At 42.9% G+C, this 15446-nt stretch overlaps 1 protein-coding gene across 9 annotated transcripts in view; it reads right to left on the reverse strand.

Moving 5' to 3' along the window:
* The window catches only part of LOC105484242 (ELKS/RAB6-interacting/CAST family member 1), a 541895-nt gene that overhangs the window by 426788 nt on the left and 99661 nt on the right, over window positions 1-15446 (reverse strand). For all 9 annotated transcript variants that reach the window (XM_071070649.1, XM_071070651.1, XM_071070652.1 and 6 more), the window contains one exon: window positions 3925-3999. In XM_071070649.1, coding sequence (XP_070926750.1) covers window positions 3925-3999 — 75 coding nt within the window. The remainder of the gene's footprint in view (window positions 1-3924; window positions 4000-15446) is intronic.

The following is a 15446-nucleotide window of genomic DNA, read 5'->3' on the forward strand; positions in this document are numbered from 1 at the left end:
CACCTGAAAATTTACTTTTAAGATTGCTGTAAGATTTCTCTGGAAATATCGGAACACAGCCCCTTAAAAAAGACTAAAATACTAGGCATAAGCATATGACTAGCCTACAGATGAAAGAAAGTGAAAGTTAAATGTAAGTTCTCCCCTGTCATTAGCCTGAGTGGTAATGAAACTGGACCAGCTGAAAGAGTGAAGTGTATCTCCAGCAGCACTGGGGCTCCACTTAAGACAATTTAGTCCCAGGTGAGAACTCCAGCTCCGCACATCACATGGCAGCCTGTACCTGTACAGAGCTTCTAGAAAGTCTCTACAAGGCCCTTAAAAAACATTATCTATCTTCTCCCCTACGCCAAACACAGACAGAGGAAGCTTTTGACAAATTAAAAAAATATATTATCTATCTTCTCCCCTACCCCAAACGCAGACAGAGGCAGCTTTTGACAAATTAAAAAAATATATTATCTATCTTCTCCCCTACCCCAAACGCAGACAGAGGCAGCTTTTGACAAATTAGCACCCTCACTACCAAATCATGCACCATAAAACCTTCTTCCCAAAAAGGGATCATGATTCCAGCTCGGAAAACCAGGAAGCAGGTACTGACTGACCAGAAAACTTACCAAGGAAATCAGGCCAGAAAATTAAGGCCTGATACGCTCAACTAGTTCTAGCACCAACCCAACTGGTACCAATGCTGGGTTTGAGGAGAGTCATTCCAACCAGGTTTCTTACTCCTAGAATGTGTAATATTTAAATAAATAAATTCCTTCTCACTTTACTGCTCTGTACTTCCCCAGCCCCAGCCCTTCCGTCATTGACCAACCAATCCCACTGGACTTACTGAAATCCTCTGCTCTTTGTCAAATCCCCAAATGCTCAACCTTTTTCCCATGAACTCTCTCCAGTGAAGGCCAGTAATCCCCCAACCCCACAAAGGAGGAGGGGAAACGGTTGACATTCTCCCAGCTCCTCAAGGCTGTTTCCCTTTATGGAAAACTCATACTCCTCTTCACCCTCCCCTCCCCATTGCTGCCATCCAGGGACTTCTCAATCACTCCTGCCCATTTTTGGAAGTCTTTGGCACCTGGCTTACAATATCCCCTTCAATCACCACTCTTGCCATAATCCGAGGATTGCACAGAATTCCTTGACGTCCTTAATTGCAATGATCTCATCCTCCAGTCCATTTCAGCAATCCAGTTCATAGGATTGTACTCTGGATCCTATCAACACCCAGAACTCTCTTCCCCAGGCCTGTCGTACCCTCACTCTGATTATTTCCTGTTCAACCTCAAAGAGAATTCCACTTTCCTGACTTTTACATTTTCTCCCAACCTGTCAGTCCACCTGAATTTTATTCTTTCCACATCCAGGGTACAGTCCAGGCCCAACTTCCAAACTACTCTGTCATGATCACCCTCAATTCATTTGCATCCCAATCACTCTGCCTTATCTCTACCAGCAACACTCTAACCCTAGAGCAGTGCAGCAGTTCTTCCCTGTTCCTCCACCGGTGACGGAAAAACAAACAAACAAATAGCAGAGAAAGGGGAGGAGGAGAAACAGAAGAAGGGGGGCAAAGAAGGAAAGGCTGGAATGAGGGAAAATGGTGGGAGAAGGGATAAGAAGAGGAAAGGGAGGAAGAAGAGGAGGAGGAAGAAGAGGCGAAAGAGGAGAAGGCGAAGAAAATGGCATCACCTTGAAGATGACGGGGCTCTTTTACTTCAGTCATCTTTCCTCCCTACTTTCCCTAAAGACTATTCTAGATTTTCATAATTCTCTTAGGCGCATTCCACGTTCTCAGCAACACAGCGATTTCTGTTGTGATTTCAGCATCGCATCCTCTTGACCCCACTGGGCCACCAGAATCTTTCTCCTTCTTAGCAGAACAGCTGAAGGTTCCCACAACTTAAAATGCATCCAGTGCCACCAAGTACTACTACTACTCATCCTCATTCTGTCAAAAGGTGGTTAAACAAATAATTTTGTGAACACAGGTACATTCGTGTGTTTTATTCTTAGGTGTTAACAAGGATCAGGAAATAACATGACAGATAAACTTGCGGTGAAAGTGAAAAAGGTAAACCACGCAACTGAACCATTCTAAAGCCCTTTACAAGATGATACTCAAGACTACTGATTAACTACAAAGAACCCAGAACCCACTAATTTGGAATTTGGTAAATCCTTTCCCTACCGAGAATAAAGATGTATACAATATAAAGTTTTAAGAGGAAATCATCCAAATTAAGACAACAGTTCCCATAACTACCTATTTACATAAAATTATTTATATACCATTAACTAAATATTCTTGTCATATCAACAAATATTAAATGAAGGCCCACAATGCAAAATACAGTATTGAGCTTTCCGGAGGATATGAAGAAGTAGTTGTGGGGGGAGGCCCCTAACTACACAAGCTTTTATGAGAAAGAAGATTGTTAACAAAAATAACAGCAGCAGCAGCTAGTATAGGTTGAATGTTTACTATGCGCTAGGTCCCGTTCAAAGTGTTTTTACATGTTTTAACTAAACCTCAAAACGACCCACTGGATGAGTACTATTACTATCACCATTTGTTGATAAAGAAACTAAGGCATACGTGATTTGCTCTGTATCTTACAGTTGGTTAAGTGAAGCGAGATTTTGAATCCGGGGAGTTTAACTTAGAAAGCAAGCTCTTAATTACTACACTGAACAGCCTAAAGATTTCTAAATATTCATTAACTTAAGGCAGAGGTTTTCAAAGGATGGTCTGTGGGACCCTCAGGGTACCCTCAACCATTTCACAAAGTATGCATGATCAAAACTATTTTCATAATAATACTATGATGTCACTTGACCTTTCCACTGTCTGCGCTAAAGATATAAAGCAACGATGGGTAAAATTGCTAGTGCCTTAGCACAAATCAAGGCAATGCATCAAACCATACTTGTAGTCATTACATTAATATTTGTCACATCAAGTACTTGTAGGAAAAAAGTGAAAAATAAGAAATAAAATTTTTAAAAGACCACTTCACCTAAGACTGTCCTTGAAGAAGCAGTAAAAAGTATTACTTTTAATAAATCTCGGCCGGGCACAGTGGCTCATGCCTGTAATCCCAGCACTTTGGGAGGCCAAGGCAGGCGGATCACGAGGTCAGGAGATCAAGACCATTCTGGCTAACACGGTGAAACCCTGTCTCTACTAAAAATACAAAAAATTAGCCAGGCGAGGTGGCGGGCACCTTATTCCCAGCTACTTGGGAGGCTGAGGCAGGAGAATGGCGTGAACTCGGGAAGCGGAGCTTGCAGAAAGCCAAGATCGCGCCACTGCACTCCAGTCTGGGTGACAGAGTAAGACTCCGTCTCAAAAAAAAAAAAAAAAAAAATAGAAAATAAAAAAAATAAATCTCAACTCTGGAGTACACATACTTTTAATATATTGTGTGTGAGAAAACGGTATGAAGCTGCGCACTGAAATACGATGGTTGTCCCTAAGCACAGTACTTGTGTGTTGCTTTGAGTTGTAAGCTGAATTCAGTATTTTCTTCACGGAACACCGTTTTTACCTGAAAGAACAACTGACAAGCTATGGTTACCCAGCTTTGGTATTCGGTAGACATTTTCTTTTAAAATGAAGGAAGTGAGTCTGTCAGTTTAAGAGAATAAAGGTGTCCTGAGACCAAGGTATTTGCGAATAGCTGATTTAAAGAAATTCTGTTCCACTCTTTTTGGTCCAATTTGAATTATGGTCTACAAGTAAAAGGAAAAGAATTTGAAATTCTTTTAGGATATCAATGACATTGATTCTCACTCTCAATCTCCAAATAAGTAAAATACTATTATATGCCATTTCCTAACACTCACGCATGGAAGTTTTTGATCACTTAAAAGTATAAAGTGATTCATAAGATTCTTTACTAGATTCTCACTTACCTTCATCTCAATAACAGTTTGCAGAGCTTTTGTTTTGGCAGAATCAGGAGCGTTCTCAAACCTGCGATGCATCTCCTGTGGAAAAAAGGCAAGAAGAGATTCAGTGTCCTCCTGTTCGCTCTCATTTTTTTCAGAGAGGAGCGAGAGCCGATGTATGCAAAAGATCACTACAGCCTCATGAGACACGGACCCCTTCCGTGTTACCAACGCTTCCCCGTGAACCAGGGAATCCACAGACTGCATTCAGGCTCACTCACCCGTGCAGGCATAGGAGGATCCCTACCTCTGAACACCCAGTTACTTAAAATCAGTCACACAGACGCCAGCTACCACAACAGTTCAAACTACTGTTTCACATCCTCAGGTGGTGTGTCAGTCAGTCTTCCACATGACCCCGAGACATGTAATCGGAATTCCAAACGATCCAAAAAGGGGATGAGAAATGCTCCCTTTTAAAAGGAGAAATAATAGACACCATCACAATTAGTCTGCACTGCTGACTGCAGCTATGGAAAGCAATCTGTGTTGACAACGTCCTTTCCACAGCATCCACCCCCAGAATAACCACCACCTGGTTACCTGCGGTGACGATCTCTCTCGAGTGGTGCTACAGTTAGGAAGAAAAAGATGACACTGTGGAACAAGTTTCCTAACTAGGTCAGGTTCAGAAAATGTCAGAAAAACATAGTGTTGTTTTTTTTTTTAAACCCAAATTTTACTGAGTTCAGGATAGAAAAGGAAGGAAGGGATATATCAGAGTCTTCCAGGTTACCGAACCACCTCAGTGATTTTCTTGTCAGACTCTGTGAATGTCTCTAAATACATCAGTCAGTACTTCCCAGTACCCTGTGGACAGGCTCTTGGGAATCCAGGGAATCCAGAGATGAACGCTTTATGCTACCTCTCTCCCTACTTCCAGCTTTCACTATCCGCCTAGTTATCCCACTTTCACGTCCAATAAACATTTCAAACTCTACGTGCTCAAAACTCAACTCCTGGCCAAGTGTGATGGCTCACACCTGTAATCCCAGCACTCTGGGAGGAAGGAGGGTCCCTTTGGGCCAGGAGTTCGAGACCAGCCTGGGCAACATGGCAAGACGTCATCTCCACGCCTGATGGTGCCCCCAAACCTGCTCCGTCCTTCCTGTTACTCAGGCCAAAAGCCTATGAGTCTTCGTAAGGCCTTCCTCTCGCTCTCAAGCCGCAGTCAGGAAATCCAGTTACCTCTAGCTTTAAAACATACCCAAAATCCAAGCACTTCTTGCCGTCTCCACTGCCAACACCTGGAATGAACCACTAAACAAAAATACACCTTTTAATCCATGACAGCCTTCTAACTGAGCGCCCCTTATCTTCTACAGTGTATTCTTAATGGAACACTTAAAGTGACCCTTTCGAACACAAAGTTGTCCTTGTCAGTCCTCTGCTGATAACCCTGCCATAGCTCCCCATTCAGCTCAAAGTAGAGCCAAAGTCCTCTCAGTAGCCTGCAAGGCCTTGTCTCTTCTCATCCCTCCCTGGGTCACCATATGCTTTAGCCCCCGGGACTCCCTGCTACTCCTCAAATATGCTGAGCATGCGCCTGATCCTTGAGGCCTTTGCACAAGCTGCTAGGGGAAGACTTCACTTCCTTCCAGTCTTGGCTCAAATGCCTTTTTTGTATTAGTATTAGGTTTAGTTGTTCTCTCGTTATGCAAGAAAATGTCCATATATTTTAGAGATGCATATTAAAGTCTGCAGAGGAAAATGACACCATGCGAGGGATTGGCTTTAAAATCTTTGGTAAAGAAAGGAGGAAAAAGAAAAAAGGATACAGGAAGGAAGTGTGGCCAAATTTTCGAAACTGGTGTATCTGAGTGATTAGTATAGGGAGATTCATTATACAGTTCTTACTGCTTTTGTGTAGGCTTGAAAACAAAATGAATGTTGAATGTTTTCAGTATAATTTACACCTTATTTTAAAATGTAACACAGCCAAAAAAGAACGCACGTGTCCTTTCCCCCTTTACTTGCTCTGCTTTTTCCTATATACAGCACTTGCCCTCTAACATATTTTATGACTTATTGATTATATTTACTTACTATTCTCTACGAGAATGTACGCTCCACAAAGGCTAAGATCTTTGTTTCATTCATTCGCTGATGGATCCAAAGCACCTACAACAGCAGCTGCCACTCTGGTAAGTGCTTAACAGACATTTAGGGCATGAATACTGAATGAATGAAACGGCTACCAAACGTTCGAGAATTAGCTAGAAAGGAAATATTTCAATCCCTTCCTACTCCTGTGCTGAATTTTGCGCACCTCCTGTTTCTCATACAGCATGCTACACAGCTTACATAGCTCGTCAGCACTTACCACACTGCTAGCAATAATTTTTCTTCTCTAACATACCATACTGGGAACTCTTTAAGGATAGAAACCGTCTTCTGTATTCCTCAGGCACTGTCTGATATGTAAGCAGTCATTAAAAATTACTTCTCCTCCCTATCTGTTCCTCTTTTGTTAGATGAAGGAATGAATGATAAATGAATGAATGATCAGCCAGTTTCTATCCTCACCTCTCTGCTGAACCACATACTCTAAAACAGCAAACAAAAAACCTCCTTGTTTCTAAACCTAATAGCTATTGTCAGTTCACCTTCTTCGCAAACTCTAGCTGGTACCGGGAAAAAAAAAAAAAAATTAACCACAGAGTTAAAGAAGGAACGTCTTTAAAGTTTTCAAGTGGCTTCCATTAAAGAATTGTCCTAGCTCTAAACTCTTATTCCCCCTCTTTTCCTTTCCTACCTGCAGACATTTTCTAAATTCCTGTCCTCGGAACATCTGGATTCTATAGCCTGAATCCAAAGCCTTCACTAATCCACAGAGCAACTTTATGTGAATTTTTAAAAAAGGACCCTTCTTGGGTAGACGCGACATCACCACGAAGCACAGGCTGAATTTTAGGGGAAGATCTTGTTTGTGAACAACCCACACAAATAACCATCCAAAAGAGCCCTTCCCTAATCCTGTGGTTTCAACTATTACCTTTTCACATATACCCCACAAAATCTATTTCATCTATTTATCTTGCACTGTGGCAGGCATCCATCACTCTTCCCTGCCGTGTGATAGCTGACCTCCTTAGTCTGTGTGGGAACTCCACATTTTAAGGCAGAGTCTACTTCCCACAACAGAAACTGAAAATGCCACATACTTGCTGCCCAGCCTTTCTTGTAATTAAAGCCCAGCTACGTGACCTAATCACCTCAATCAGACTCATTCATCACGTACTTTAAAACAGACTCTTGTGACATGAAGAAGCCGGGACGTGAATATTTACAGACAATTCCAGCAATGGGTGGCAGAGGCAGCAGCTCCCTCAGGCTTCCGGACACACCAACAGCGGGGCCTCCAGCGGAGGTGAGCAGTGTTAGTGATGACAGCGTAACACACTAACATGCCTGTGCCACGCAGCACTGTCATCACTAAACCAACAGAGGAGTAGGATTGATTCGAGGCATTATTCTTGTCTACATAACTTCTGAGCCCGGTTCTAGTCCTCCCAGAGGCTCTGGGACCTATGTATTTATCCCATTGGTGCACTCCAGGAACAATGCTTTGGAGATATAATAATGAGAAATAACATATTTGGTGTGTTTTATCATGGAAGCTTTAATAGGAAAAATAGAGTTTAATCAAATAATCATCGGCATAATTCATCAGGGTCACTGACGACCTCCATGTTGCTGCCACCACGATGTATCCTTAGTCACTGTGCCTGATCTATCAGCGGCGTTTTACACAACCGCTCAGTCCCTCTTCCTTATTCTACTCTCTTCCCTTGGCTTTCAAGATATGGCACTCTAAGCTTTTCCTCCTATCTTACTGGTTTTTTTTCTTCCCAACTCCTCAGGAGTGTCCCAAGCATCCGTTCTTTGTAGTCTTCTCTTCTCCACCTACACTCATTCCCTTGGTATTCACTGTTCAGTATCATGCACATACTGAAAACTCCCAAGTGTTTACTCCCTACTGAAATCCACACTTGTATGTACCTTTGCTGTACTGGCATATCGACTATCTGCCCCACTGTTAACATCGACAAGTGACCTCCTGGCCTTCCCCTCTCAACTTGCTTCACTCATTGTGCCTTGATTCATGGTGTGCATCCAGCCAGTTGTTCAAGCCAAAACCATAGGAGTCTCTTTTTTTCTTGCGCCTATATCCAACTCATCAGGAAATCCCGCTCTTCCCATTTTCAAAATATATCCTGAAAATTACCACCTCCACCGTCACACTGCCACCATTATCTTTTGCCTGGATTACACCAACAGTCTCCCAAATCTATCTCACCATTCAAAATAGAGTATCCAGAGTGATCTTTTTAAAACAGAAGTCAAAACATGCTTGCAATTATCAAAAGCTTCTCGTTTTACTCACAGTAAAAGTCACAGTCCTTATGCTGACCTAGAAGGCTCTACATGATCCGGCCCTATTACCTCTCTGGCCTCATCTCTTATACTCCTCTCTCTCTCATCCATTTGGGTCCAGCCAGACTCACCTCTTTGCTTTTCCTCAACATGTCAGTCACCCTCTTGACTTAAGGCCTTTGCACTCACTGCTCCCTTTGACAGGCTCTCTCCTTCCCTTAACTGTTGAAGTCTGTTCAAAAGTCAAAGTCTCGGCTGGGCACAGTGGTGCACACCTGTAATCCCAGCACTTTGGGAGGCTGACGCGGGTGGATCATGAGGTCAGGAGTTCGAGGTCAGCCTGGCCAACACGGTAAAACCTTATCTCTACTAAAAATACAAAAAAATTAGCTGGGCCTGGTGGTGCACACCTGTAATCCCAGCTACTGGGGAGGCTGAGGCAGGAGAATGGCTTGAACCCAGGAGGTGGAGGTTGTAGTGAGCCAAGATGGTGCCACTGCAGTCCGGCCTCGGTGACAGAGCAAGACTGTCTAAAAAAAAAAAAGTCAAAGTCTCAAGCAGGCTCATTCTTTTTACTCCATTTTTAATTACGATTTGACTCTAATATACACTCCCAATCTCCCTAACCAAGATCTACTTTTTTCTTGGTATTTGTAACTGTTTATTAGCATATTCCTTTTTTATATTTACTGTTTGTCTCTCCTATCCCAGGGATTTTTCTTTTTTATTCTCTGATGTATATGAGCACCCAGAACAATACATAGTGCAATGATAGTACTCAAGTATTTGTCAAATGAAGAAAATAATTTTTAAGTAACTGTATAATATGTAAAAAGTGTTATAATGAAAATATCCACAATACTATAAAAGCGTAATCAGGAGATCCTGACGTAGTCTTGGGATCTTGTAAAGTTTCCTAAGGAACACCTGAGAGCTGGAGGATGAACAGGAGTTAGAGTGGGCAAAGTACAACCATAAAAAGGGAGGGGAAGATGATCTCACAGGTATGTTTTCGGCGAACCAAAATGCAGAGAATGACACGCGGGAGTTAAGAATCTGAAATTGCCCTGCACACTGCCCACACACCACTGCCCACACACCACTGCCCACACACCACTGCCCACACACCACTGGAAAGCCTTTGTGAACTCCAAGGTGTTCAAACACCCACCCTGAAGGCCGCCGGTCCACCCTGAAGGCCGCCGGTCCACCCTGAAGGCCGCCGGTCCACCCTGAAGGCCGCCGGTCCACACCGAAACCCGCCGGTCCACACCGAAGCCCGCCGGTCCACACCGAAGCCCGCCGGTCCACACCGAAGCCCGCCGGTCCACACCTGCTGTCTCTTCCTCCTCCTCTCCCTCTCCCATTCACTTTTTATTTTAATTAATTTTAAAATATTTCAGACATACAAGATCCCTTTACCTCATAAAAGCAGCCTCATCTGGCTTCTTTCTCTACCCCTCCATTGAAACAACTCATCAAGACCACCAACAAATTCTACGTTACCAACTCGAATGAACACATTTCTGTCCTCATCTTCCTGGAACTCTCAGAAGCACTCAAAGCAACCGCCCAACCGCTCCTAGACACTTTTCTCTTGACTATTATGACATCACACTCTCCTGTTTTTAGTTCTTTCTCTCCAATTACACTTTCTCTGTTTCCTTCACAGGTTCATCCTTCTAAATTAGACCTCCAGGTCTAAATTAGACCAGTGACCAGGTGATCAGTTCTAACCTTTTTCTCTTTTCCATCTAAACTCTCTAATCTACTACATGGTTTAAAATACAATAGAAATGCTGATGAATTTCTAGGCCTGCCCTCTGCTCTGATTTCAGGACTCATACATCCAACTGCCCACTTGGCATCTCTAGTTAGATGTCTAATAGGCAACTCACACTTATTTTATCAAAAAAAAATTCTTGATTTCCTCTTCAATCTCACCCATCATCTGGTGACTCTGATGAGAGACGAGTCTTCTCTGTCTCTTTAAATGGCACTGCCATTCCAGTGGCTCAAGCCAAACACCAGAGCTCTCCTTTTACTCCTCCTGATCTTCACGTCCCACAACCAAGTCAACAGCAGGTCCTAATTGTTCTAGTGCGAAAGTATTTCTTGAGTCTAACCATTTCACCCCATTTCCAGTCTAGCTTGCAACAGCCTCTAGTTAGCTTTTTTCCACCTCCTTTGTCTATTTTCAAGAGAGCACCAGGGTGATCTTGATAATACATCCACAAATCATGGCAGTAATCTGTTTTAAATCTTTCAATAAATTTACCATTATACTTCTCACTTTGACCATCATGTGAGACTGGCCCTCCTGTCGTAAACTATTATAAAATTAAACAAGATGCATGAAATAACTGTTTTCAGACCCTGGATAACAAGCAGTACAGGACTATGATCCTTGAGAGAAAATGAACAAGGTGATGGCCCAGATATGTCTAGTATGTGACGTAGGGAGGGGAAGCTCAAACGAAGAACAGTAGTCTTGCAAAGCTCCCAAGACAGTTGAATGAGTAAGGTTCCCATTAATCTGTGAAAATCTGCAAAGCAAAACACCAGAGGTCTGGGCACCATGGCTCATGCCTGTAATCCTAGCACTTTGGGAGGCCAAGGTGGGCAGATCACTTGAGGTCAGGAGTTCAAGACCAGCCTGGCAAACAGGCAAAACCCTGTCTCTATCAAAAATACAAAAGTGAGCTGAGCACAGTGGTGGGCACCTGCAATCCCGGCTACTCGGGAGGCTGAGGAGGGATAATTGCTTGAACCTGCGGGGCAGAGGCTGCAGTGAGCCGAGATCCTGACACTGCACTCCAGCCCGGGCAACAGAGTGAGACTCTGTTTCAAAAAAAAATTAAAAACAAAACAGAGAAGGATGCTCACCAGAAAAGCTGCAGTGTCCCACCTGGCAAAGGTCCCCTTGAGTCTTTGGCCAAACACTAAGGCGTGCATGTACAGGGCAAGCCTCCACAAGGTAAAATCAAGAGCTACTGGGGAAAGAGCAACTATCAGAGAGCCATGAGTTGAGCAACTGCCTGAACTCTCATAGGGCTGGGAAAAATTCAAGTTCCAAATAGTGGGAAGAACAGCAGAGGCATTTAGTAGAGACACTAAAAGGTCAAGCCTTAGGAGTAGCACTAATGTAGCCTAGAGAAAAGGCTATTCTAAACCAGCCCTAACAGAGTTTAAAAGCAAGTCTTGAAAGGATCAAGTTAATCCCCAAGTAAATTAACTCTTGCTAGACAAAACAACCCTTCATTAAGGAAGATACCAAAATCCAGATACTCATTCACCTTGTGTCCATAATGTCCATCATACAACACATTCTATACATATAAAGCAGGCAAAAGGGCCTATAACCAGGAATCCAGTCACTCCCCGGAAATCAACACGGATGTTACAGAGATGACGGAATCCAGTCACTCCCCTGAAACCAACACGGATGTTACAGAGATGACGGAATCCAGTCACTCCCCTGAAACCAACACGGATGGTACAGAGATGACGGAATCCAGTCACTCCCCGGAAATCAACACGGATGTTACAGAGACAACGGAATCGAGTCACTCCCCTGAAATCAACACGGATGTTACAGAGATGACGGAATCGAGTCACTCCCCTGAAATCAACACGGATGGTACAGAGATGACGGAATCAAGTCACTCCCCTGAAACCAACACGGATGGTACAGAGATGACGGAATCGAGTCACTCCCCTGAAACCAACACGGATGTTACAGAGATGACGGAATCGAGTCACTCCCCTGAAATCAACACGGATGTTACAGAGATGACGGAATCCAGTCACTCCCCGGAAATCAACACGGATGTTACAGAGACAACGGAATTGAGTCACTCCCCTGAAATCAACACGGATGTTACAGAGATGACGGAATCGAGTCACTCCCCTGAAATCAACACGGATGGTACAGAGATGACGGAATCAAGTCACTCCCCTGAAACCAACACGGATGTTACAGAGATGACGGAATCGAGTCACTCCCCTGAAACCAACACGGATGGTACAAAGATGACGGAATCAAGTCACTCCCCTGAAACCAACACGGATGTTACAGAGATGACGGAATCGAGTCACTCCCCTGAAACCAACACGGATGGTACAAAGATGACGGAATCGAGTCACTCCACTGAAACAAACACGGATGTTACAAGATGACGGAATCAAGTCACTCCACTGAAACAAACACGGATGTTACAAGATGACGGAATCAAGTCACTCCCCTGAAATCAACACGGATGTTACAGAGATGACGGAATCAAGTCACTCCCCTGAAACCAACACGGATGGTACAGAGATGACGGAATCAAGTCACTCCACTGAAACAAACACGGATGTTACAGAGATGACGGAAGCAAGTCAATCCCCTGAAACCAACACGGATGGTACAGAGATGACGGAATCAAGTCACTCCCCTGAAATCAACACGGATGTTACAGAGATGACGGAATCAAGTCACTCCCCTGAAACCAACACGGATGGTACAGAGATGACGGAATCAAGTCACTGCACTGAAATAAACACGGATGGTACAGAGATGACGGAATCAAGTCACTGCACTGAAATAAACACGGATGTTACAGAGATGACAGAATCAAGTCACTCCCCTGAAATCAACACAGATGTTACAGAGATGACGGAATTGTCATTCCAGCTAATAAGCCAAGACATGCTCGAACTGCATGACAGAAAAAAGGAGGAATTAAGGGCAACTCTGTAGTTAACAGATTTGAAGCATCTTTTTGAAACACAGACAAAACAAAGCCGTAATTCTTAGGGATGATACCTGGGAATATTAATTTAACATATAACACAATATAACAATAATATTAAGGAGTAGATGTGATAAATACAGTAAAAAGCAAAGGCATGATAACTACAAAATCCAGAATACCGGTCACTTTTAGAGGAGACGGAGAGTTCTGACCGGGCTGTTTCACCTACGGGACTTTTGGGTGGATGTGGAAGTTCTGTTGCTAGGTGGTGGTTATGAGGGTGCTTACTTTATAATTTACACTTATTGATACGCCTGTTTTCTTCTATTTTCTACATGTATTCTATATTGTATCCAAAAATAGTTTTTAAAATCTCTTAAAATTATGTGTTCTTCCATCCCAACACCTAACACATTAATTAGTTTAAGCCATAATAATCTCTGGCCTGCCTTAAAATGACAAACTCATCGGCCTCCTCCCAGTTTACACTTTGTCCACGTTGAATCTGTTCTGCACACTACAAGGTGATTGATTGGGCACACAGTAGACATTTAATAGTATTTGTTCAATCAATGAGTGTCAAACTTTAAACTGAGTAAAACTAAAATGAACTCTGCTAACTGTAAACAATCTTCATCTATTAACAAAATTTTATAACTTCACAACATTTGTATTTGGTATTTCTATATCTACTTGAAAATATTAAAACTGCATTTTTAAAAAATAACACACAATTTCCATTTTCAACTTATTTCATCTGATTTCTCCTTGTTAGCATTACCTAATTCCAAATGGGTAACTCCAAACCGATTCACTTTAAGGTGAAACTGTTGTCATTTCGTTTTTACACCCCAGCAAGCACACACGCAACACAGAACAAGAAGCCCTGACTGGCTGTGTGGCTCCTGCCTGTCATCCAAACACTCTGGGAAGCCAAGGCAGGCAGATCACTCGAGCTCAGGAGTTCGAGACCAGCCTGGGCAACATGGTGAAACCCCGTCTCTACGAAACATACGTAAATTTAGCTGGGTGTGGTGGTGCTCATGTGCAGTCCCAGCTACTTGCGGGGGCTGAGGCAGGACTGCTTGAGCCTGGGAGGCGGAGGCTACAGTGAGCCAAGATCACGCCACTGCACTCTAGGTGACAAAGTCAGACCCTGTCTCAAAAAAAAAAAAAAATCCTTCCCTGCATACAATAAAGACTTGGGGTGTATTTTAAACCATTCATTAGGCATAAAGCTTTTCTACAAAGACATTTTAAAGCTCATTGCTCAAAACAAAATCCCATTTGGAAGGCTGCACCTTCCAGGTCACTATGAACACATCTTCCAGTCAGTGAGCTGATAAGCTCCCCCTTCCCACCAAGCACATCAAGCCCATGCCTTCTGCACTGTCAATAAAGAGAGAAGACTGGAAATAGAAGTACTATTCAAAGGAGCGTAAGAAGTAGAATACGCTATTTGGTCACTTTATTTCACTCCTTTTGGGCTGAACATTTTCATTCGAAAAAATTAGAGGTAGAATTATCTGAATCTTGTTATACTCTGTCTTTTTTTGTCTTAGTCCATTTAATGTTGCTATAATATACTTTCAACTGTGGTAGACAATAGGAAATATGTTTTCTCTCATTAATTAACTAAAGAATAATGACTAATTTATAGTTAGAAAATAAACAAGTTAGAAACACATTTTGGTTTTTTATTTTTTGGTGCAGTGGCATGATCTCGGCTCACTGCAACCTCCGCCTCCCAGATTCAAGCGATTCTCCTGCCTCAGCCTCCCGAGTAGCTAGGACCACAGGCATGCACCACCACACCTGGCTAAATTTTGTATTTTTAGTAAAGACGGCGTTTCAGCATGTTGGCCAGGCTGATCTTGAACTCCTGACCTCAAGTGATCTGCCTGCCTCAACCTCCCAAAGTCCTGGGATTACAGGCATGAGCCATCACACCTGAGAAACAAAATGTACTAATTCTCCTTTTCCCTAGTTGTTTCTTTGTAAAAGTAAGTCAACTTTTACTTGCACACCTGAGAGAAAGTAGTATATGTGACTAAAAAGTAAAACTTATGTCTGAAAATTTTTTTTCAAGTTTCAAATCTTAGCCCTCAGCACCCCTGGTTCAAGGGTAGAAACTCCACGTTGTTCGTGAAGTACCTTCACAGATTCAATCCTCCACACAAGTTCTGAATTTATCATACTCACAACACAGTGGAGACAGAAATAAAAAAGAAGGCAGGGTAAATGGAAAGAACTGTCATCACTTTTTCGTATCTTAACTTGCCTAGTGTCACGCACCATTGTACCTGAACCCATTACCATCTCTGGTAAATAGCACTGTGCTGAGAAAATGTCACCTTGTCAAAATGGAAATGA

Source organism: Macaca nemestrina, chromosome 10, assembly GCF_043159975.1.
Source record: "Macaca nemestrina isolate mMacNem1 chromosome 10, mMacNem.hap1, whole genome shotgun sequence".
Taxonomy (NCBI): Eukaryota; Metazoa; Chordata; class Mammalia; order Primates; family Cercopithecidae; genus Macaca; species Macaca nemestrina.